Source organism: Neovison vison, chromosome 8, assembly GCF_020171115.1.
Source record: "Neovison vison isolate M4711 chromosome 8, ASM_NN_V1, whole genome shotgun sequence".
NCBI classification, from domain to species: Eukaryota; Metazoa; Chordata; class Mammalia; order Carnivora; family Mustelidae; genus Neogale; species Neogale vison.
This window is the reverse complement of record NC_058098.1, coordinates 10,689,502-10,715,171: the sequence shown is the minus strand read 5'-3', so window position 1 is coordinate 10,715,171 and position 25,670 is coordinate 10,689,502. Positions and strand designations below refer to the sequence as shown.

General features: G+C 44.3%; 1 protein-coding gene across 2 annotated transcripts in view; it reads left to right on the top strand.

The window, feature by feature from the left end:
• The first annotated feature begins 1,101 nt into the window (after window positions 1–1,101).
• PTPN1 (protein tyrosine phosphatase non-receptor type 1) overlaps window positions 1,102–25,670 on the top strand; it is a 66,792-nt gene continuing 42,223 nt past the window's right edge. The window contains exon 1 of one of the 2 annotated variants that reach the window (XM_044262843.1): window positions 1,102–1,297. In XM_044262843.1, the coding sequence (XP_044118778.1) occupies window positions 1,235–1,297 (63 nt within the window). In that variant the 5' untranslated portion in view covers window positions 1,102–1,234. The remainder of the gene's footprint in view (window positions 1,298–25,670) is intronic. The other variant, XM_044262844.1, reaches the window with a different exon arrangement.

Sequence of the window (25,670 nt, the reverse complement as noted above, 5' to 3'; positions counted from 1 at the left end):
TGCAATGCTACTGAGGACAAGTGATTTTGCTTCTCTGTGCCTCAGTTTCCTCATCTATAAAATGGGAATAATAATCGTGCCTATATTGTAGGGTTGTTGTAGAAATTAAATGAGAACGTGTACTTGGAATGCCAGGCACAGTGCCTGCCACAAGCTGTCAAGGGATGATCTGGGATTCAACCAGTGCCATCAGGCAGCTTCCCTGGGCAGGCTTGAGATGGGAACAATGAAAGAGAGATGATTCGGTTCTCTAGGTCCTCTGACCCCATGGAGCTCACAATCTCTATATAATGTGCCAGGCCCAGAAATGGATGGCTTACAGTAGGACCCACAGAGGAAGGCAACCTGACCAGCCTTTCTCACATGTGCTTGAAGGACCATAGGTATAACAGCTAGAGTTGCTGGTGAAAAATACAGATTCTTGGTATCTGAATCCTTTTAAGGTGCTTCTAGAAATCTGCATTATTTAATACATGAATGTACCACGTAATTTGTGTTCCACTGAGTCCAGTCTGAGCAGGATTTCCTTGCTACTTTGAGAAATATTGAAAATCATTCCAAGACCCCAATCCATTCATTCTTGCAGTGCCCAGGATAGGAGACCTCAAACAGAAACTTTGCGTCTCAGACAAGGACAGTACCCTCGAAAACGAAAAAGGGGCTGGACATTTGGCCTGAGGAGAAGGCATGCAGCCCTCGGCCCCTACTCCAGCTTGCAGCACTGAGGCCGGTCCCCGCGAGGCAGGACAGATCCATGGTTCTTCAAGGTCACTCTGTAACTCAACTGGCTGCGTTGAGGCTTGAACCCAAGACCCACCCGGTCTTACAAGCCCACGCTCCGTGGGCGGGGCTCCCAGGGTCGCCCAGGCAACCGGCGTGGGCCACGCCCAAGCCCCCGAGCCCCGCGTGGGGAGGAGAGAGCGCACGCCGCTTGACGTCTCGCGGGGCTGAGGCCACTTCCCCCAGCACCTCCCCCCGGCTCCGCCCCGCGGAAGTTATTGCCGACATTTTCGAATGTTAATTGGTTCTCTCACTTGGGGGGCGGAGCCTGAGGCAGCGCGGTGCGTACTTCCGGCTGCCGGGTTGACATGAAGAAGCAGCGGCGGCTAGGGCGGCAGTAGCGGCGGGAGTAGAGGCTTGCAGCGGTGCTGAAGAGCCGAGAGCGCGGCGCGGCCTAGAGCGGCAGGCAGTGCACTGGGCCCAGGAGGAGGCGCAGCAGCCGCCCTGGGCCGTCATGGAGATGGAAAAGGAGTTCGAGCAGATCGACAAGGCCGGGAGCTGGGCGGCCATTTACCAGGTGGGGTAGCGCCCCGGAGCGCGGCAGGCCCCTCGCTTAGGCCGCGTGAACCTTCCCCTCAGACCCCCAGGCCCGGCCCTCCCTCTGGGTCTCGCCCTCCGCCTCGGCCCTGCAGCGTGAGGATTCGATCCGACGGCGGCCGAGGCGGGCCTCCTCTCTCTTTGTCCCCCGGGTGGGCCTGCGTCTCTCCGGGGCCTCTCAAACCCCTTTGATCCCCCACCCACCTTATATCCTCAAGGCCGGAGGCCGCCCGTCGGGGCTCTCAGCGCTAATCCCTCGCACCCTGACCCCGCCCCCCTGCTTATCCACTCTTTGTCCCCTGGGGTTGATGGAACACCCCCACTACTTCCTTTTCTAGACTGGACCACCTCAGACTCTCTTCCTTTGTCTCCCTGGGGGGAAAGGGTTACTCCCCCCGCCCTCCTTCACATTTCCTCTCCCCTCGTCTCAGTGTGTGTCAAGTCCCAAGGATGACAGCCCTCTCCCCCCTTCCTGTTCATTCATTTAGTGAACATGAATCGGCCTGCCTGTTCCGTGCTGGGCATGGCGCTGGAAGTAGTGTTTGCAGAACGAGACAGACAGGACCCTATGTCTCTCGGAGCTTGGAGTCGAATAGGGCAGTCAAACACAGGAGCAAATCATTTCAGATTGTGACAGATGCGGTGAGGAAAACAAAACACCATAACGGGGTAGAGTCACTGCCTGGAAGGTGGACCGCCTCAAGGGGGGCCAGGGAGGATCTGTCAGAGGAAGAGACTTCTGCTCTCTGTGCTGAATGGGGAGCAGGGGCGAGCCCTGAGATGATCCGACCAAAGTGCCTTTCAGTCAGAACACCTGCAAAAAACCCACTCCTCTGGGGACAAAATAGTACCCTACCGGGCAGGAAACCGGGAAGGTTAACTCCCCCCCCCCCCCCGCCCCCCAAAACAGCTTCTCTCCCCAGTGAGCATCTTATCCTTTTTGTTCTGGCTGAGATAATCGTGTCTTCCCAGTCCTCATCTCCTTGTGGGTTACGTGGTTCATAGATAAAAAAAAAAAGTTAGGAAGGTAGGGTTTCTCACCAGTCTGCAGCATCAGATTAACAACACGAGAAGGTCTGCTTTCATAAGCAGCTAAATCCTCTAAAGAAAATATGAGCTCCTGATTAAATGTCATTGCGGGGGTTGTGAGGATTAACCAAAACCACACTCAGTATCTTAAATAGGCGATGGACAGAATAGGGAGATTTTTGTTACTTGTGTGAAGGGAGAATGCATTTTATTCTGTTTTCAGTTTATAGGCTCAAAAGGCAAATTGTGAGATCCATCAGCTGGTAGTATTAAAATCTATTTTGAGCTCCACTTAAAAAGGAAGAAAGCTTTAAGCAGTTCTTTGGTATGCTTGACTTAACAAAAGCCTTTTTTTGGCAGGCCTGGCTTCATGTGGATTTGCATCAAGCTTATTTGACAGGATTCTTACTAGGACTGTAATGGATATTAACTTCTAATAGACTAGTATTTTTAACCACTGTAATCTGTATAACTGTGCTGAATCAATATATGAAGTTTGTATTGTCTCATCTCTGAGTTAATTGAATGAATTCCACTAGTAATTTTAAGAATGTGTAGACAGATTTTCTACATCAAATCTAATGCAGTAGAGTCTCAAGTGGCTTTAAATGAAAAAACTGTTGGTTCGAAGTATTGATTAGAATATATCCCATCACGAATGGAGATGGCCTCTAGGAAGCACTGGGGAAAATGGTACTGAAACGAAGTTGGCAACAGCAGATTCATATTATAAAAAGTTGTTGGGGAGGAAAAAAACAATTCTTGGTTGAATTTTATTTCTTACTGTTTTAGGGCAGAGTGGGGAACCTGTCATCCAAGCATTGTTAAAACCGTGTTATGCACGCCCCAGCATGAAGCATGCTGGTTCTGTTAATTTCCCTCACCATTCTTATATGTGGCTACCACATTTGAACGCCAGGAGTTAGCCACACTGCAGTGTGTCGAGATTTTCCCAGCTTCTTGGTGGATTGCATGTTCCTGGAGGTGGTTCCTTTTTATTTTAGAGAATTGTCCACTATAGGCTTTCTCACCTATACCATACAGATATTTTTCTTTTCTAAAATCAAAATCAGAATCTCCTTTCCTTTTTGGGTTTAAAGTAGCTCTTTATTGGGCAACGATGGCATTTTTAAAAACAGAGTTCAAACGACCTTGAGTCTAAAGTGGCAAATTTCCCAAAGTGTGTGTCAATTTCCCAAAACCATTATTTTTCAAAGAAATGTGTTCATCATTGGTAGGAAATGGAAGTAAAAAAATCAATATTTTATAGCATGTCACAGTGAGGGCAGCCCTCTACAAAGTCATTTTGAGCTTGTGCAGTCTGTTGTGATTTTAAAAATAATAGGTAATTTTGGCTTACAACTTTGTAAGTGAGACTGTGCAGTTATTTCCCACTATACTTCTTTCCTAACTAAAACCAAAAGATGCAAAAGCTTGGAAACAATTGGGAGAAGAACCAAGGGTGAATTAGGCTTGAATGCTGAGGAATGTGGTGGCTTAGGAACCAAACGTTTCGGGCAAAGATTCTGTGCTAGCCTAACTTGAGAAAGTGAGCATAACTGTGTTTTTAATTGTTAAGCGCATAGATACTAATCAGCATTTAGATATATAAAAAGTCAGCTGTGCTAGCCTATTAGATGGCTTTAAAGTTGTTTTCTGTCATTTAAGTGATTGTGTGCCTGTTTGGAAAAGTGGAAGTCATACTTAGCGAGCCTGGAGTTTGAGTTGGTCTGGTTGTCCAGAAGAGGGGAGAGATGGCAGACACGGGAAAGGGATTGGTTTTCCAAGGCTGGAATGAAAGAGGAGAGGGCTGGAATGAATGAAAATAGCTAATGAGCTGCCCTCCGTTTGTAGTTTAAGGTTTGGGTCAGGTGTTTTGCTGTTGGTTTCATCTCCAGTTCTTCGATTCTCTGACACTGTTCACTATTTTTCAGTGTGAATGATGTGATTGTTTCAGATAAAGACGATTGCAACAGTACCTCGTGACTTGAAGTCAAAATTTATTCTATGTTAGAGACAAGCTTTGTAAAGTGGGCTGCTCTTCCAATTGACATTTGTTTTTATAGCTGCTTTCATTATGAAATACGAACAAATGCCTGACTAGGTTAAACCATGCTATAATGGTAGTTCACCCAAATTCCTTGCTGCTGTGTACAGCTTACATTGTTACAGTCCAAGAAGATGAATGTTAAAATTTCGTTGTAATTTTTATATCAGTACCATTCTCTTCAGAGAGAAACTATTTTGTGCAGAGGAGAAAGATCTATACACTATGACTCACTTCACTTAAAAAAAAAATGACAAACGGAAATGACAGGGAGAGATTGGGAAGTTCTAGTCATCTTGAGTGACCCATTAGATCTAAATGTTCTTGTGTAGCCCGGGTTTGAGTGGACTAAATTTAGGTGTCTGACCACCACTTTGGAAATGGTGGGAAGACCTTGTGATTGGACTCAAGGTAACTGGGAGCACTGGTAGAAACAGTGGAGGGGAGGACTTCTTGCTATTAGTATTTCTTTGGCTTCGCTGGCTTATCTATAGGTACACTTTGGTACTTTTGGAAGCAGGTAAACTGTATCAGATGGCTCTGAAAAGTCAGCCCGGGGATCACGGTGATGCGGACGACTGTCAGTTGCTGGTGATCTGCCCTTGGGCTCCACAGCTTCCTCACTGCATTTGCATTTTAGCATGAATGGCTCCCCTAAATTCCATACCTGGTACTGAATAATGTAATTGAGTATATACTGAATTTCACGATGGAAATACATTTAAAAATGCCCCTGTAAGGGTTTTTCAGACTATCAAGTGCTGAAACAGTTGTGCCTTTTCTTTTTCTCCCCTGGCCCCCTTTGTGAATTGTCAGTTTTCTGATTTCTATATTGCAGAATGCTTTTGGCAGTTTTTGTCCCGCGCCGTGGTTTTATAAAGCAGGTACTTTCTTCTAAACCTTCCTGCCAGCAACAGATGCAAGCTGCTGTCCCTCCCTAGTGTTGACGTGAATTTGTTCATTTTTGTTACTTTGTCAGTTTGTTCATTTGTTGCTTAATTTGTCACCAGACAATACTGACAAATAGGCTGGGCATGTTTCTTCCTACTGTCCATGTTCTGGGGGGAGATGGGAAGTCTAGCTAGGTCGTTGTCCAAGACAGTGTAGTTTGGTACCAGTCATTTCAGGTACATGTTTTGAAAATCCTTGAGTGCTGGGCATAGTCCTTGATTCCCTCTACCATATTTCATTGATTGGCCATGGCATCGCTTCTACCACCCCAGGGGTGTAGGTTCTCAGATTTTGCCCGTGAGACACTTGTCATTTTTCGTTTCACACCACAGAAACGAGGGCAGCTGGTAACGAATTAATACGGTCCCTTCACAGTCTCTTCACATCTTCCCCCACCCACCCTGTATATTCTTGACGTGATCCCTAGAATAACTGTGTTAAGAACAGACCTGATCCTGTCACTTGGTCCAACTACTTCTAGTGCTTTTGAAATACCTGTCGGGTCCAAACTCCTTCGTGTGGCAGCCAAGCTGCACCCACCCCTCCCATGCACATTCTATTCTAGCCACACTAGAAGGTGCAGCGTCCTCCACACTTAACTCGTGCTTAGCTTTCCCTCTTCTGTGTCTTGGCTTAACACTCTGTCCAGGCTGCCTTTCCCACGGTCTGGCTCACGGCTCCCAGCTCAAATGTGCGCCTCCTCGCTTTGGATTTTGCTCTCTCCCCTGTGTATGTGTTTCCAGACAGCTTCATACCTACCTCATCTAAAGCCCTGCTCTTAAAGGCACTGTTTCTGCCAGGGCCTGTGTTCTCTTGAGTCCAAGCTGTTGAGGTCAGCTTTTCCTTCTCTCGTTCATCTTGGTGTCCTCTGCACCTGGCACAAAGTGCCCAAGAAATGTTGGGATTAAATTGGTTGGCAGCTCTCTGCCAGGCTCTGGCAGTATAAAGACAAACAAGACCCATTTCCCAGCTCCCATTCTAGGAGGGGAAGGAATGGTAGAAACAATTAGATTAGCTTGCATTAGTACTGGTAGCAGAGGTCACTCTTGGAGAAAATCACCACATTTTAAGGTGTGACCTACTGAAGCAATTTCGTACTGTCTGCCCTGGTGGCTTGGAAGGAAGGACTGAATTCTTACCTAGTGGATGCTGATACCACCAGTTCGCTTTATAGGAACTTTACATTTAATAGCAAATTTGTACTTGGACTAAGGCAAACTTAATAGGAGAATTGGAGGTGTTCTCTCTAAGAATTACTTTGTCCTTATTGCTCTTGACTTGCTCTCACGTGCCTTCTAGAAGGGCTTTGCGTGTGGTTGTTTTGTGAAATATTTTTGATTATGGAATATAAAATATGGTTCTCCATAAAGTAACAACCCTTACAAAGTGTGATTTTTCCCCCCCTCTAAGTATAAATGGTAAAGGCAAATGTTTTTTGGTCTTTGATCAGACCACCCTTCCGGCCAGGAGAGTAGTTGAATCTTTCGCTTTTTTTTTTGGTCCCAGCTCTGTGACTAACCATGGTAACCGGGCCCCTTCCTTTCTTCTTCAGTCCCTTCCTTGGTAAAAATGATCCTGGCCTAACTGATCACAGAGTTCACATCAAGTAATAAAGAGTCTTTAATGTACTCACAAAGAGAATCGAATATTCCTGAAGTCACCCTTGTAAACACTGCAGTGGTTACTCAGTTTTGTAAGGTGTGGGTGTTGGTGAGTACAGTTAGACTTCAAAATGTGTATGAGTTTTGTGAGTATAGTTAACAACTCAAAAGAATTGAGTTTCTTCCCCCCACCCCAAGAAGTACCAAACATTTGTAATAAGTGGGGTTCATTTGATTTATTAATGTGGGAAAATGAGTAGCACTGACATATGCAATGTGCTTGCAGTTTTTCTCTAAGTAGCAATTGGGTGGTTTTTCCCGTAAAAGATAGAGGAACTGATTCTTAAGAATTTACGAAAGATTCAACCCCAGCTAGGTACCCAAGAGTAGCTGCCCTTTATGATGTAATTTTAGAAAGAAACCTACATCTGGTCTAAACTTCATTTGAATAGTGTGATCGTTTACACAGCTGCCATGTTTGAGAAGAAAGTACCCAAGTCTCCAGCGCTTTAGAAATAGTCGTTGGTAGGAGTGGACTTCACAGTTCACTCGTTGCTGCCCTTTCAGCTAGGCAGCTTGACATAATCACGAGTATCATACTGACAGTTTATAAATTTTGAATGTCTGAAAACTGGAAACAAGACCATTTCATATGGAAGATCCCCCCCCCCGAAATAAATAGTCAAAGAAAAGTCTAGTCCCTCATATCCATTGATGGGATGGGATGTGATACGGGTCACACTGCAGACCAAGTAACAGCGACTAATGACTGATTTTTCATCTTTTAAAAAAAAATTGTGACGTGATTGAATTTGCAGTTCTATATGCTTGTGATTCTAGTGAAGCAGTATGTTTTCCACATCGCCCAGGGTAATTCTTCATGAAGTTACTTTTGCTATATGGACTCACGAGTAAACATGGCTTATTAGCAAAGAGACACTTCAGGTCTATGTTTTCCCTGGAAATAAATGTATATGTGTATATATCTTCGTACTCTGAATCTGGTGCAGTGCCAAGAAATTCCAGATCCTAATTGAGGGGTTGCCAGTTGCTGAAGGAAACCTTTGGGCCCAGGTAGGCTTGTGTCCTGGGCTCCTCTTTTACTTGCCGAGGCTTCTTCCCAAAGACTGAGTGGGCATGTTTTCTTTTACAGATGAAGAAGGAGAAAAAAAACCTCGGCTGTGTTTGTGGCTTTTGTGGGCAAGCAACACCGCTTGCAAAGATAAGATGAGCGTAGCAAAACTAGGTTTCCAGAATTGTATTTTTTTAAATGTATTAGTTAGTGATTGGAGAAGGAGAAAGTGTTCCTGATCCGTTATTCTCATAAAATGTTTTTCCCCTGACCTTTTTTCTTACTTAAGGGGCTTCTTATTGGTGTATCTCTTCCTTTTGAGGAATCTCATTTTACAATTGCCACACTAAGTTTCACAGAACAGCTTAGCTAGTTTTTATTCCGATGAGTACTGATTATTCAGAAAATTATACACTATGGCAAATTGCTTACAGGAAAGCGAACATCAAGTAATTATTCCAAATAGTTGGAGTTCTCTTAAGAACAAGAGGTTACTTAAAAATGCCTGTGGATGAAATCACTTCTCAATATAACTTCACTCGAGAGAACAAATAGGCAAGTTGCATTTCACGGAATGTGGTAAAACAGCTTCAAATTCCCTTGATGGTTATACATTTGTCACTGTTATATTTAACTCTTTTAGATTTTGTCCTGCTTCATTATTCAAATAGGGCTTACTTTGCTTCTGCACGGGCCAAGGAAAGAAATGCCTTCACTGGGTCATAAATATTTGTGTGGCTCACTTGTGCAGGGAGTGAAGGTACCTCTAAGAGATACTTTGTGGTCTTCTTTGGGGGAGGGTATTTTGTTTTGTGTGTTTTTGTTGTTGTTTGGCTTTGTTTGTCCTCCACATAGGAGTGTATCTTAACGGCATCTTTGAGTTAGGAGAATCTAGGAGCATCTAGGAGCATCGCCGTTGTTGTTCTGCATGACCTGGAGAGCAGCTCCCTGTTGCCAGGATCTTTGGGGTCATCCTCCTCTGGGATGGGGTGAGGGAGGGGGTGCGGCAGAATGGGGTAAGGTCAGGAAGTTGCATTAAGCCACATCAGGTTTACAGGCCCAAAGCCACGTTCCTGGAGCAGTCCTCTGCACACCCAGGGATTTAGCTACAGTAGGGGAGAGCTGGTCATGTCTTCTGAACAGTCCTTGAGAAGCCACATCCCTGTGATGCTGGGTTTCAGTGGATTTTTTATGCCCCCATCATGATACCACTTCTGTCAAAGTACACTAAATAGTCCTTCACATCCCACTAACAGTTTTCTCAGCATGCCCTGCAAATATCAGTGTCGTGACTGGTATTTCATTTCCTCTGTTCTCGTCACAGCACCCAGGTCTGCTGCTTTCCCCCTTAGTTTTCTGCCTGCGAGGAAGGATGCTTCTGAGCGTTTGAGTGACGGCAGCATGGAGCGCATGGGGCCGTGGGCAGGTCCTACCTCACCTTTCCTTAACCACTTGTTTCCATTTTCTGTGAGCTTGTGTTCTCCCAAGAAAACTTACCAAAACATAGTCATTGTGCAGAGAGAATCACTGTAGAAGTTTAACCAACCTAGTTGGGGGGTTTTTTTGTTGTTGTTTGTTTGCTTTTGTTTTGTTGGTTTTTTTATGGACGTGTATTTGTCAACGGAGCTTCCTCTTGCAACTTGCTCCACCACTTGATGACAGGAAACTTTTGTGTTTCCCAACAGACTTGGTTTGTTGGAAGATGTTGTTTTTGAAAGTAGGAAATAGGGGTTGCTGGGGTGGTGGCTCAGTCGGTTAAGTGGCTGCCTTTGGCTCAGGTCATAATTCCAGGGTCCTGGGATCGAGCCCCGCATCGGGCTCTCTGCTCAGCAGAGAGCCTGTTTCTCCCTCTCCCTCTGTCTGCCTCTCTGCCTACTTGTGTTCTGTCTGTCAAATAAATAAATAAAATCTTCAAAAAAAAAAAAGGTAGGAAATAAAAGTTTTTAGGAGATGGAGGCAAGCTTTGGTTAGAAGTAGGAATCCGGTGTGTCCCTAGTTCTCCGGGTGAAATGCAGCTGGAGATGGGTGTGGTCCGTCCCCCAGAATTTCCTATCTTCAGTTTGAGGAGGTGGTTACCATTCTAACCACTTAAGAACTGGTTCGTGCTGTTGTATTGACAGGGCAAAACTTAGCTCTAATGGTTTCCCTCCTGCTTGTCTTCAAATTAATAAATTGTCACTTTTTGGTAATGTTCACACGTCAGGTGTATTTTGGAAGGAAGCAAGGATGCAGCTGAAGTTAAAGGTGTAAATTGGCATCACACCCTTAGTTTTGTAAATGCCTTTAATGTTGATTTTTGTAGGTTGATCATAAGGAAGTGATAAGTGTGTTAGGTTATTTGTGGTTTGAGCTAATTTTAGTCTCCTGTTCACAGCTTGCTTTATATCCTTTGACATTAAAACATGCTTTCTAGAAAGATTTTGAATGTAGGACACAATCTATATTCTCCACTGGCCTGCATTTCACAAAATACTTTCTCAGTGCCTTGGAAGTTGGATAGTTTGAAGCATCGTAACATTCTTTTAAAATCATTAATTCCTCTGCTTAGTGACATTTCCCCTTTTCTAGTGGGTGAATTAGATTCTTTCATCGAGGTTTGGAACTCTTGCTCCAAGCTGGTGGCTAAAAGGGCACAGTTGATATTTGAGGATTTTTAAAAGAGCGTGATGGACCCTGAGGTGTACTGCTGAAGCGAGGCTCTGGTTGGCTGTGTGTCGGAAACCTTCCCCACCCTGTGCCCTCGGTGCATAGGGCCATTTGCTCCTAAGGCCTGGGCCTTAAATCTCTCCCCAGCGCTAGTCAGTTGCACACAGGACACTTGTTTCCAGGCGTTAGTCCCAGGCTGCCCCGCTACCACCCTTAACCATCCAGCCTGAATAGACCTCTCCCCAGGGATTTGTGAGGTCATGGAAAAAGACGGCTGGGTCCAGGTTCTCAGTCGGCCTTGGACTGTTGTGGGACCTTGAAAGAGTTACATGCAGGATGTGTAAAATGTGGAGATAAGACGAGATAGCCTTACAGCATGACTCGAAGCTAACATTCTACAAGTGCACAGTCACACGAGGAGCCAGGAGGATGGGGCAACTTTTCTGGAAAACGTGGGGCTTTGTGTCCTACTCTTGCTGGACTTGGTAGCTTTATATGTTATGTGATTCCCCCTTACCTAATAGTGAGATGGAGCTTTACATTTTCAAATTAACTCCACTTAAAACTTTAAAAATCGATTATTATGTTCTTAAAAATAATTAACATTGCCCAGTGAGGGTGTAAATCCAATTATTTCGTAAAATAACTACGTACCATTGATGAGTGTTGTTTCCTTAGAAACTCTCCTTAGAAATCCTTTTTATGTCTAAAAAGGATTATTGGGTTTTGTAATTGGACTAATACCTCCTGCTCAAGGGAGAAATGCATGGTCTGACCCACGTTCTACCCTCATTTGTAATAGAACGCAGTAAACAGAGAACATTTATCGAATCTCTTCTGTGCTCCAGGCACTGCGCAAAATGCTTTACATGCCCTGCCATATAGTGTGCACTGTAAATTGGTCTTTGACAGCAGGCAGTGTTTTAGGAGGACAATTAGGTATCAGAGCCTTGATGTTCTCTGCTCAGATCGCCGGTGTCCGCAGTCCAGCCTGACAGCAGCACTGTGGTCACGCCCACGCCGGTGCTCGGCCGCAGAGAGAGAGACAAGGAATTGTGCGAGGTCTCCCGGTTTGTTAGGACATAGAAGAGATAGTTTGTAGTTTTAGACCTTTACTCAGTTTTCTGTCCTCTTTTCCTAGATGTCACACTGGCCACCCACAGTCCTGTTTTGCTTGGTCCACACAGTGTTTTCGTTTGTTTGTTTTTTTAGGAGGAGTTTAAATTTTTGTCATTGATTCTAAATCAGGAGAAGTTACATACAAACCTGGATTTCTGATATTCTCTTGAAAAATCTGAAGACTACCCTGTCTGAGCCTACCTTGGCCGTGGTCTGGTAGGCCAAGGGGCACCCCTCCTGCCGGACACACACGTGTGTGTGCTTCAGTTTAGCACAGCTCCACGGCAGGTCACACCGCCCTCCCTTACACGAACCGCCCAGCTCTTGGATGTTCTTGAGTTTGCAGCTTCTAGTCCAAGTTGGGTTTTTCCTTGGCATTTGATATTAGTATTAGAATTAAGATGATTTTAAAAAGATGTTTAGCCTTGCTAAGTAGCTGGTACACTGTCATTAGGGAAGATCAAAGCAAGGGAAGACTAGCCAGAGGCAAATTTGGTGGCTAGTCGGAAAATGCCTAGGAGAAAGCCCTTGACATTAACATCCAGGATGAAATCTTGAACCAGGTGCTTCTTCTGGCCGTTCCCCTTCCCCTCTTCATGGTTAGCCCCTCCTACTATTTTGAGGAAGTTGGAAGCTGCCACCATTTTTTTCCATCTTGGGCGACTGAGTGTAAGGGTATTTTTGTCCCATGTTCAGCTATTTCCACGAACTGTTTTTGATGACCAACATGGAAATTAAATTGGGACTCGATAAAAAGAATGAGTTGCACAAATACGCTTGCATTGAGAAACCGAAGAAGTAGTGTTTTTTTTTTTTTTTAAAGATTTTATTTATTTGACAGAGAGAAATCACAAGTAGATGGAGAGGCAGGCAGAGAGAGAGAGAGGGAAGCAGGCTCCCTGCTGAGCAGAGAGCCCGATGCGGGACTCGATCCCAGGACACTGAGATCATGACCTGAGCCGAAGGCAGCGGCTTAACCCACTGAGCCACCCAGGCGCCCAGAAGTAGTGTTTTTAATGACTTGTTTTATGACTTGGTTAGGGATGAGACCATTTGTCACAGGTCTGAACTCCTGATTATATGGCTTCTCTACCTTATTCTGTCCAGGAATGAAATAAATGGTAGCCATGATACAAGTAAAATAAATACGCAGGTTATAGAGAATGTGTGTTGTTAAGGTCTCTATCCTTGTTCAGGAGCAGAAGGACGTGTTATATTGTACGTCATTTTTTTCTTTGATCCTTCTTGAGCATCTGTTATTCCACAGAGATAATGTTGTATATGACAAATTAGAACAAACAGGGAAGATTCTTTACCGTTATTAAACAGTCAAGGTCTTTGTTCTAAGTTTTGTACCTTTACCCCCAAAGCAGAATCCCAAAAGGGGATCCCCAAACCAGTTCAATATTTTAATACCCCTACATCATGTGACAGGATGGCATTAGCCATTTTATACTTTTTTGTATATATGAAATGAAAACCTAAAGAACAATTTCTCCATGAAATTTTTAATCCACCTCATTTCCTCTCTGTTCTAGTTTGTAAGCTTCTTGCAGGCAGGGTCCATTCATTCAGTCACTCAGCAAACACATGAACAGCTTCTGGGTGCTAGGGCCTCACTAGACAGTGAGGATAGTGGGTAACAAGACACACTTGGTCCTCGCCCTTGGTGGCTTTATAGTCCGGCCAGCAAAGGGGTTGAATAGAGATAGTCTCAGTTTAGAGTGATAAAAACTCTCACAGGCCTAGGCCCAGGGCACACTTGAGAGCAGGAAAAACAGATGGAGGAGCTGTCAGGTAAGGAAGGACAATCTATAAAAGTAATGTCTAAGTGGGGATCCCACAAGCAAGCAGGAGCAAGCCCTGTATGTTCTCCAGACCCCGAATCTGGGCTCCTCCTTACCCTTCATATTAAGTGTTAACATTACCTGTGTTTGAGAACATGGGAACATATGTAACTTCCTTTCTCTTCGATTTTAACCCTTCTTCCATCCCTAGCACACATTTCTTGTGCATTTTATGCCCTCCCACATATAGTTCCTTTCTCCCTTTTTTTCTGTTTCCTGTGCCATTACTTCTTACCTTGACTGCGCTAATGGCCTCTGAACCCTTCTGATAGGATGGCATAGTGGAGGTCACATTGTGGCATTGACCGCGTGCCACCGTGCACGGACTTACCTGTGTAGGTGTCTTCTTCAGGAGGAGGTTGGTGTGCCGTCAGCTTCTAGCCAGGGCGCACCAGCCACAGTGAGCTGCACTTAGCCGGCAAGTCAGCACGGTACTGACTGCCGTGATCAGTGACTTGGCCGTAGATTTTATGCAGTCTCCTCAGAATTATTATATATTTTAATAGGCAAAATAAAGATTCTTTATAAGCATCTTTAAGTATAAGCCTGACTTGTTATGAATAAATTGAAATTATGTGGTTAAACCCCTGATTTGCAGCTGACACTATGAGATTAAAGGTCTCAATTATTCATTGTGGATTTTAAAGGATATTTTTAACGATGTTGGCTGGCTTATCCCATTATGTGGTCTGTTTATTAGCAGTTTTTGGTACACAGATGGCTTTGTTTGAGTGATTCTTTCAAGTCACATACCTTATAAAATAACTTAAATTTGCTGATAATTATCCTACTTTTAAATGGCTGAGTAATAGGCTTTAATTTTTAGGCATTTAAACACTTTGGGTATGATTACAAATTCTGAGACTAAAGTTGCTTATGTTTAGACACAGAAATGTTCATCTTGAGAAATTCTGAAGGATTTACCAGTTACTGCCTGTTTGTCATTCACATGCTTACTGTGCTCCTTGCCGTGTAGAAGTGGTCAGAATTGGTATCTGCAAACCATTATGGTGTTGTGAGTCCTCTTCCCTTTTCCCTTCTAATTCTAGCTGTGAAGATTATGTGCAGAAATCCTGCATGTGATTTAAAAAAAAAAATAGTCATTGATCACTAATTAAAGATCTGAAAAGGAGAGTTTTCTTTACCAAGAGATGACTAAGTACAAAAAAAGACATTTTGGCTGTTTCTTCTTTAGTGGTGAGCGGGATGATTAAGTGAGTGTGTGTTTTTTCTGGTTTTATTTTGAAATCATATCCATATCTGTAGAACATAGCAGAAGTAGATGTGTGGGGTAGAAAAAGAATGGTTCACAAGCCTCTCAACAGAATCACTAAAACGTAGCCATTAAATGGCCAAAATATTGCAGGGTGTGGTAGGGGAAGCAACCATTTTTAAGGTGGAAGTGAATAAGAAATATTATAAAAAGGCATTCTTTATAGAAGTCCAGACTCTGGATAAGACCTCTGGTTCATTGATTATCCTTTGTCTTCAGATTTGCTAAGGAAAGTGAAAACACTTGGGGTTGGAGGGGGGTGTGTGTGTGTATCTTAATCTTAGGAGTTGGTTAAGATTTCCTCCTAGTCAATAAATTGCCATATTGGGGAAGCGTTTCAGTTCTTGCCCCACCCCCATCCCTGCCTCCTCCTCTTAATTTACCTGACTCACAGTGGGTCTTCTGTTCCAAGGCTGCTGTCACCCCGGGGCCATGTGACTGTTCATTTGGGCAGTCCACCCAGCATGCCCACCTCATCCCTGGAAACCGCATGTCCCTCTGTCTTTGCTGCCTCCCTCCCATGGGCAAGGCCGGGTCCTCGGGATCTTCTCTCCCTTACACACGTCCTCACACTCAGACCCTGTGCTCTGCGGTCCTGGCCTCCTGTGCTTCCACACTCCCTCACTCAGTTACTTCCCCATCTCTGGCTTTTGTCCTAATCCAGATTTCCAGCTGCTCCTTTCCCAGCCCCAGGTCCTCTCTCCCCTTCTTCCACAGTGATCATGACGGGAAATGCTGTCTCTCTGACGTTCCTAGCCTTTTTGCCCATCTGCTTGCTATCAGCATCCATGACCTGCTCTAGCCCCGGACCAGCCTTTCCCTTTCTCTCCCTGCGCTCAGGCTCCTAAATGCTAAGGGAAGAAAATCTTCCTGGTGGAGAAAATCACCCAGTTTTGCCACTTGAGCCGCTAGAAATCCAGTCTTCAGCCTAGATCTGTCTCCCCCAACCTCTGGCTGTCAGATCTGAAACTCAGCTGCCATCCTTCCCACCTCTTTTCTCTAATGGGGAGAAGGGGCCCTTCCTTCCTGTCTGAGGCAACCCTTAGGTGTTGCCTTGACACCTTCCCATCTCACCTGTTGAAGGCATCTTGCCCTAAAAGGTTAGTAACCTTTTAGGCATGTGTGTCCTTTACCCTCCCTCTCTGTTGTCATCCTACTTGAGCCATTTAAACTCAGGCTTCCTCCAGCTGCGACTCTCCCTCCAGCCACTGCTCTTTAGTTTCCTTCTCCAGTCGAAGTGTTCGAAATAAATAGGTCACTGTGTCCATTGTTCACCTTCCAGTCACTTTGACTCAGGGAAGTTAGGTTCCACCCTACCGAGCCACACAGTAATTCCTGAGAATGTCACTGTTGGCTTCCTTGTCGCTACTCCGAGGGATTCTTTGCATGCTTACCATGATACCGTTTAACATGGCTGACCTCCGTTTGCTTCTTCAATTTTCTCTAGCCTCTGTTTTCCATTACTTGCTCTTATTATTTCCTTTTTCTTTTTATAGCTTCCGTTTCTCTAGCTCATCCTCGCTCTCCCTCTTGGGCTTCTTCTCTGATCCTCTACTGGGGACATTCATCAGGGGTCCCCCCGCACTGCTCCTTTTCATCTGACTCTTTGTTTCTTCCGGGGCTGTCTCAGCTCCTCACTGAGGAAGTAGTCATGGCCCTTGAATGCAGAGCATGCGCGGCCACATTCTCGCAGTCTGGTGCAGCCTTCAAAACACTTTTAGTTCCTGAAATGGCAATGTTCTCTGTCTCTCCCAGAGCCTTTACGTGTACTGTTTCCTCTGCCTAGAACATTCTACCTTGCTACTTCTGGTTCTTCCTTTCAGTCACATCTTAGGCATCCTCTTTTAGGAGCCTCTCTTTGATTTCCCCTTTCCCCAGATCCAAGTTAGGTACCTCTTTTAGGTCCTCCCATGACCCCCGTATTTCCCTTCTCGTAGCATGTTGTGCGGCTGTGCTGTAGTCATATCCACTGTCCTTTCGTTGCCTGTTCACTGACAAATTTCCCAGTCACCTGTCAAGTCAAAAATGAGTCGGGACTGCTTTTGTCTGAGTCGTTTGTATCTCTTAGTACCCCTTATTGTACCTGGCATATAGAAGGTGCCCAGTAAGCAGTTCCTGAACAAATGGATGAGCTGTGCTATTCAGAATGTTCACGAATTGGGGTGGCTGGGTGGCTTAGTTGGTTGAGCGTCCGGCTCTTGACTTTAGCACAGGTCACGATCTCAGGGTTGTGAGATCAAGTCCTGTGTAGAGCTCCACTCAGAGATTCTGTCTCTCCCTGGGCACTCCCTCCCCCCAGAATGCTCATGAACTGTTTGAGAAGGAGGATCGAGTTTATAATATTGTGGAGACCATGTGTTACTAACCCACCATCGATTCAGCACACACTTTGTTTTTCTTTGTTTTGTTTTTGTTGCTTTTTATTATTTTTTTGTGTCTGACATACCCTCCCTCCCCCAGTGACATTAGAAGCCCCTTCTGAGGAACAACCATGTGTAATTCTGGGTGTCTCCCTCAGAGTGCCTTGTGTATCCTCGGATTTCATTTCATTGGGCCTAAACCCAGATATATTCACGCATACACATAAACACATCCCACACCTAATGGAACAGAGTCTCATCTGCAGTCTGTCCTTGCCTTCCTCAGCTGGCCCGGCCTCTGTGCCATGCGCAGACCATGACAGTCTGGAGGGGCAGTTTCCCTGTGGCTTATTAGCTGTTGTGTTCCAGCATGCTGGCCAAGTATGAGAGACAGCCACGGTATGAAAGTCTCCCTCGCTCAGACTTCATAGGTTTGGTAGCCGGGACTGACCAACGCTGACAGGAAACAGAGGCATTTATTAAAAGCAGAGAGTTGTCAACTTGCAGGAAGCAAAGCTCTTGTTAGCATATGATTTTGTGGTTGGTTTGGTGCAACTCTGTAAAGTAAAGAACTAGGCAGGAATGGGGGCTATGTGCTTGGGTCTCTAAAGTTAGATCCTTTTTCCTAAGTAAATTGCCTTTAGAGTTTCATTTGTTTGGAATTTCCTGAGATTTGGATCTTGCCAGAAAGTTCAGAGCAAAAAAAAAAAAAAAATTCTGGGCAGGTGAAGCATTTGCATCTGAAACGAAGTCACTGTTTTTGTTTTTTACTTTTTCTTAACATATGATCGTTGGTTCAGCCCTGAAGATTATTCCATTATTTGTGGATCTTAACCTTTCCCTCATCTTCTGGATCTTACGAAACAAGCGGTATTGTTTGAGTGGAGAAGAGGAGAGGAATAAAAATAAACGCGAAAGCCTTGTCTCTTGCCTGGGCAAGCTCGGCTTTATGGCTTGGAGCGGAATGACACATCTAGTCTGGTGAAGAAGGGATACTTAAGGTTGGTTTGGCTTCTTCTTGTATTTGATTTTTTTTTTTTTTTTGAAGGTCTTTCTTTTAAACTGGAATTTTTACGAGAATGTAACCGAATTTAGAATAGAAGCACTTAGTTTTGCGATTTGCCGAGCACCTATTTTAAAACTGTCCTGGTAAACAGCTTGATAAACAACTTGAAAATAAGTGAATTGAGACCCCTCTCGTGACGCCTCTGACCCAAAGGGAGTCCTGCTCTTCCTGGCCCAGCGGCCTTTCCTCCAGATGTGTTACTTTCCTGGAGCCCCAGGATTGCCTTTCATCAGAGTAACTGAGTCTAAACGGAATAGAGATTTCTTACTAGATTATAGCACTTGCTTGCCTTCATTCTGCTTATGTCCATTAGAGCAGCAGATCTGACTCCTCTGTGTTATTTACTGAGCTTTTTTTGTTTTGTTTTGTTTTGTTTTAAGTAATTCTCTACACCCAGCATGGGGCTTAACCCTGAAATCAGGAGTCCCATGGTCTACCGACCAAGCCAGCCAGGCACCCCTATTTACCGAGATTTTTTAAAACCTAAAAATGCCTGTAAACAAGGTTGAAGGGTCAGAGGTAGAACAGTTAAGAACAGAGTAGAAGTAGCTTTAAAGACGGGGTTGTTGGCAGGAGTCTTATAAAACGTGTTGAAGGTTGTGTGGGAAGCAATAAGCATTTGTGTTCCAGTGTGTTGGGTTTAAGCAAACTTATTTGGTCCCCATGTTGCAGTCTGTGTGTCATTGAGTCCCCACCCACAATCGTACTCTTTGTCTTGTTTTCCCCCTTCTTTGCTTTCCCCCAGCCCCACCGCAACCACCACTAGCAATTACCGGCATGTTGGATCTTGAGGCTGCTTCCCTATAAGGATACAGGGCATGTGGTGTTGGCTATAGACATGGTAACCAAGTTCTGTGGGTTCTCTCCCGTGTACCTCGTGATGTTTGACTGCCTGCAGACCAGCAGTAAACTGTCTTTTCTGCTGTCTGGTCCATCTGTTGTTGCTCGCTGCCTCTGCATTTAGGGTGCACGGATGGCCTGCCAGTGCCAAGTGGGGAGCATGGACGAGAGAAGCAAGCCCAGGCTGAAGCAGGTTGGGAGGGGGTTAATAAACAGCCGGAAAGCTACCACAGTATGTCCGTAGAGTAGAGCAGGGTCAGTGTGTGGCAAAATTTTGTGTTGGTGAGTTTTTATTTATTTTTTATTTTTTTTATTACTATCCCCATAGAGCCCTTCGTAAATCGACATGCCTGGGTAAAAGCCGTGGCTAGTGGTCTGTGTCATGGAGTACCTCAAAATTTATTACCATCCACAGCAGCCCCTTAAATCCTATTTGGGTCAGCTCACAGGAACTCTGTTCAGATGGACGTTTCTGGCTGGCATAGAGTCAAAATGGTCACCAAGCATGAAAGTACAGACAGTCCCTAATACACAAATGTGTCTGCTTCAAAGTTTGAAAGTTGGTTGTCTGGGACTTGGAACAGTTTTCTCTAGAATCAGTGTTATAAATAGCGATTAGGTTCCAAGTTCACCTGTGGAAACTTCTTCATCTGCAGTACACCTGAAATATTCCTATTAATATAACAGGTACTTCCCCATAGAACTAGTGTATGTGATAGTGATTAGTAGTGCACATAATAGTGATTTTACAAATAAGAACCGTTCCAGAGCCCATCTCGGGGGTAATACGTATGCAGTTGCATGCGGGGAAGGTGGGTGTGGGTATGGGTTAATGTCTCCGCTTCCCATGCTACACTGGCACTCGATGTGATTTTGCTCCTCACTTCTGTGTAGTATGGACGCCTGTGGATTTTGGAGGCAGGCTGGAGTTAAGGATGCAGGGGGTAGAGAAGAACTGTGAAGAGCACGGTTAGGCCAGAGTTTCTGGGGCTGGAGAGCGATGACAGCTCCTAAGGACTCTTCTCGGGCCTGGCTCTCTCTTTTCCTTACCCTCTTTTTGCTTTCCTCTGGGGTCCCCAGGCATTGGCATTGGCCTGTTTTTTCCTTGGTTACCATTTTGTTGCTTCTGAGCAGGGGCTGGTCTCTGGTCTATAACCAAATACCCTATCTGTCCTGCTTTGGGAAGAAATATATACTCTTTTTGAGGTTTTCTAAATTAAATGTTGCGGCAGAGTTATCCCATGTTATTTTTGCTGTGAGAAATTATAGAATCCCAGATGACTACACTTTATAAACCAAATGAATTTCAATCTCCTTCTCCTCTTTTATACATCCCATTGCAGAAAATAACAGCTTTTATAATGAATGTTGCCTCCCTTGGTTGTAGTTCTGATTTTGTTTTCAGAGAAGACCTTTCTGCGATAGTCCATGATGTGCTGCAGTGCACTTCCTACTCACCCGCTCTAGAACTGTCTTCTGCAGTGTTGTAGAGTCCAAGATGTCTTCTGCCAGGAGAGAGGCTAAACCTTGGGATCAGTCTTAACTATGGTCTCCTCCAGCTTGACTCCTGTTTCACATGGTACAAAGATAGTCTTTCTTTTTGGGCAAGGACTGGCAACACCAGGCAATATAGCAGGCAGGACCTGGGAGGGCTGAATGGCACAGCAGGGCCTGGCCCTGGCAGTGTTGTGGGAAAGCGTCTTCCTGTGCTCCAGGTCTCTCCTCTCCTGCGGATATTAACATCCCTCTCCCTGACACACATAGCTCAACCTGTACCTAATTTTTGTCCTCCACTAAACAGTACCAGAATGCTCGGACATTGGGCTGTTAGCTGATGTAGATAACAGGGCTGAGCCCTCCCCGCTAGCAGCTCGCGCACTTTCGAACTGGCTTGTGGAGACCATAGAGCTGGAGGGTCTCGGCCCATTCATACCCAGCTTTTTGTCCCTGACTAGATGGCTCTGTTTCCCTTCTGAGCAGAAAGGGACACTGTGCAATGCACACCTGGAAAGGAGGGTTTGATGCACGTTTCTAAAAGGTACCGCTTCTGAAAGGTTCCATCTGGCAACATTGTAATCAAGAAGATGGGTCAGGTGGAGCTGAAGGAGGAATGTGGGGGCTCTCCCGAACTACAGATGGTTCCACAAGTACATTCTGGCATAGCGTGGTGAAAGTTTCTGGCATTTTTTTCTCCCTTAATCAAGGGCATAGAAGAGGGTGGGGGGGGTTGTCTGGTCGTAGATGATGTTACAAACAATGGGTCTTGCTTTTTAGCAAATCTTACCCAAATGAGACTTTAGATTTTTCTCTCTGTAATTTCCTAGCATTTCTTCTGAAAAATGTATAATTATTTTTGCCACAAAATCACTCAAGCACTTGTCTTTTTTTTTTTAACCTGTGCAAATATGCTACATTCTTTTTTTTTTTTTTTAAGATTTTATTTGTTTATTTGACAGACAGAGATCACAAGTAGACAGAGAGGCAGGCAGAGAGAGAGAGAGAGGGAAGCAGGCTCCCCGCTGAGCAGAGATCCCGATGCGGGACTCGATCCCAGGACCCTGAGATCATGACCTGAGCCGAAGGCAGCGGCTTTAACCCACTGAGCCACCCAGGCTACATTCTTTTAAAATGGGATCAGCAGTGGGATACCCAAAAGATTTTCTGTATTTTCTAATACATTCTTTTTATATTAAATATGTTTCTGTAGATTTTTGTATGCTTTTTAAGGTTTGTTCTGTGATGTAGACCACTGCTTTATAGCTTGATTTTTTTTTTTAAACCACTAAGAATTTTTTTCTGCTTTGAGAAGTCCATTGCGTGATTATAAAATCAGGGGATACTTACATTTACCTATCTGTCTGTGGTGGCACTAACTCAAAATCTAATCTTCAACTCTCTAATTCACCCTTACATCCAGCTGATGGCCAAGTCCTCCACCTTCATTCTTGGTTGTATGTCTGAACTGCTTCCCCTTCCTCCTGATCTGTTTCCTTGAGGGCATCCAGGCCCTCGGCCCTCCTGGTCTCTGGCCTTTTACAGTTGCCTTCAGCTGTTTTGCTCTCTTGGCCCTGGTCTATCCGAGGAATCCTCTGCCTAGGGGGAAATCGGGATTTGGTTACTGAAAGAAAGCCACTAGAAAGAACATCCGTCAGCTTCTGAGAGGCCAAATAATGTTTTTTGCACCATGCTTTTCCTTTTTAATACTTAGCATTTTATATGATGTAACTTTTGTTTTTATTATTTTTTAAATATTTTATTATATTTTTATTATATTTATTTTATTCCTTATATATACGTGTGTGTGTGTGTGTGTGTGTGTGTGTGTATTTATTTCCTTCTTAGCTGGCATGTGAACCCTCTGAGAATATGCGATTGTGTATTTCACATCTTCGTGTTCTCAGTACCTAAAGTACCACAGAGTCTGGCCCAGCATTGCCTTGTGGACTTGCACACACTGAACCTTCCTTAGTTAAACAGAACATAGTGTTATCCTCCCTGCCCCCCCCAAACCAAAGACATTCCTTTGAATACCACATTGTCCTGGCAGACCACACCTTGATATCTCCTGTAGGAGAAGGGAGGCTGCGGTTGAAAGAGAAACAAGGGGTTAAGATCTGGGCTTTAAAATATCTGCGGCTTCTATGCGGGCCATTGAGGGTGTTTTTTCCAAGGTTAATCTTAATTGCATGTGGTTTTGCTTCTTGCTAACTATAGAATTTAGTTGCTGTGTAGAATTGGATACTTCTGTAAATCCTTTAGAAATGTTTGTGGAATGAAATGAACCATATGAAGGACTCCGCACTTAAGTAATCTACCTAACAGTTCATCTTGAACAGGAGAGTCCTCTAATTTTCCCTATAAACCATTATGACGGCCATCTATAAATCCATGTAAGTCATGCTGGCACGTAACTCAGCACGAGTTTATTGGGCACCTGCAGGTGCCAGGCAGTGTGCTAGGCACTGACAAGGACAGGAGTGATGGGGAACATAGACCTGTGGTCTTTTTCATGGTCCTAGGGAGGAGAGAGCTGAAGCCATCACACAAACGATTAATCTTGTGGTGGAAGTGCTATAAAGGACACTTAAGGGGTGCCACGAGGGTGTTGAAGGTTGGGCTTTAAGCTGGTTGCGAGGGGTCACTGAATGGGTAAGCGAGGCGTGAAGGAGCTGGTGGGTGAGCCTCCCGGTTAGAAATAGCTTAGCCTTTTCCGGAACAGGGAAGGCATGCCAGAGTGGCCTGAGTACTGGTCTCTAGTGTATGTCACCTTTTGAGAGAATGACTCCTGGAAGTTTATTTATTGATGGAAAGTAGTACCTTTGATTATACAGATTTCATTTTATTTTATCTTACTTATTTATGTTTTAAAAGATTTTATTTATTTATTTGACAGACAGAGATCACAAGTAGGCAGAGAGCAGGCAGAGAGAGAGGAGGAAGCAGGCTCCCCGATGAGCAGAGAGCCCGATTCGGGGCTCGATCCCAGGACCCTGGGGTCATGACCTGAGCTGAAGGCAGAGGCTTTAACCCACTGAGCTACCCAGGTGCCCCAATTATACAGATTTTAAAAATTAAGGATTGTTTTATAGTAGAATTCTGTGAGTTGTTGAACTGTCCTGTATTTACTTTCCTCCTATTACTTGAGATTTTATAAAATATTTTTTAAATGTCCAAAGTCTTGATTATGTCCTTTCAACCTTGTTAAGAATCCTTTATATTTCTAATTTATACTGTATTTCATTGTAAAGTAAAAACAAAGAAAGAATAAAAACTTGCTTTATCCCTGTCACTGTATAAGTACTATAAACATTTTGTCTGTATTCTGCAGATTAAGATTTTAATTTTTTTTAAAGATTTATTTTAGAGAGAGAGCCACGAAAGCGCAAGCGAAAGTGTGAGCATGGGAGGGAGTGGCAGAGGGAGAGGGAAAGAGAATTCCAAAGCAGGTTCCCCTCTGAACACGGTGCCTCTCTCAAGACCCTGAAATCTGACCTGAGCTGAAATCAAGAGTTGGATGCTCAACCAGCTTAGCTACCCAGGTGCCCCTAAAATTTTATTTTTTTAAAGGTTTTATTTATTTAGAGAGAGCGAGTGTGCATGAGTTGGGGGGCGGGGCAGAGGAAGAGGGAGAAGCAGATTCCCTGCTGAGCAGGGACCCGTTGCAGGGCTAGATTCCAGGACCCTGAGATCATGACCTGAACCAAAGGCAGACACTTACTTGACTGAGCCATCAATATGCTCTTCTGATATTTTATTTTTAAGAGATCTCTACATCCACTGTGGGGCTGGTATTTATAACCCTGAGGTGAAGAGTCACATGTTCTACTAACTCAGCCAGCCATGCACTCTTGTCAATTATATTTTTAATTGAAAATTTTATGGAGATAATTATAGATTCATATGCAGCTGCCAACGAGAGGTAATACAGAAATCCATTGTACACTTTGTCCATTACCCCCCATGGTAACATTATGCAAAACTAGTACAGTATCACAACCAGGAGAGTGACATGGATAGAATTTGCCCATCTTATTCAGATTTCGGTTTTACTTGTATTCATTTGTATTATTTGTTTTCCATAGACTCTTGTATCAGTAATGCTATTTTTGATGCTTTAATTATAGGGTTTTTGTTTTTTTTTAATCTGCCCGTAAGAAGCATCCCTTCCCCTAATCATATATCCCTGGCATGCCCTCTGTGTTTTCTCTGAAGCTGTTTAAAAAACAGCTGCCTACCTGGAAAGAAGTAGATTGAAAACAAATTGTCAGTCTGAACATACTTCACCAGTCTTGTGGTTGTTTACAGACTGTTTAGCTAGTTCAGCCAGACTAGCTGGCTAGTTTGGCTGCTGAAAGATACTTGGTTTCTAACCAAGAGAGAACCATTTAGGGCCATTCAGAATGGACTGAAGTATTAACTGTCGGAAATAGACCTGACAGTGATAAAAATGACTAGTTGCTTGTGATTTTAAAAAAGCAGAGTAAGTAGAAGAGTTAAACATCCAGGGAAAATATCAATAACAAAGGAGGCTTTTTGAGACCTTCGCTCTTACTCTTGAATGAACATTTTCAGGTGGTAACAAATCATGCGACCGTCGATGACTGCTCCTCTGTGGGACAAATAACTGGAAAGATACGCACCACTCCAGTGGATACACACGTGGGCAGTTGGTTGTCAGCGGTCATAGGATTTTCATATGTGATCTGGTTTTCAGTGTTGCTTGGATTTTTCTCAATGAGAATTTTTCAATTGGGGTGTATAAAAAGGAAAGAAACAGTAGACGCGTGAAAAGGACATTGTTTTAGAGTGACTGAGTTCCAGAATCATGAAGCGGGTGGAGGGAAGCAGGATGGTTGATGCTGCTTGCCCGGTTGCATGAGCCGCCTCCAGAGCACATCAGAGCACCACAGAGCAGATAGTGGGCTGGAGAAAAATTAAAAGCAGAAGTAACTGCCAAGGGACTTTATCCAAGCAAATGGAAAAGGCCCAAAGAGAGAAACTG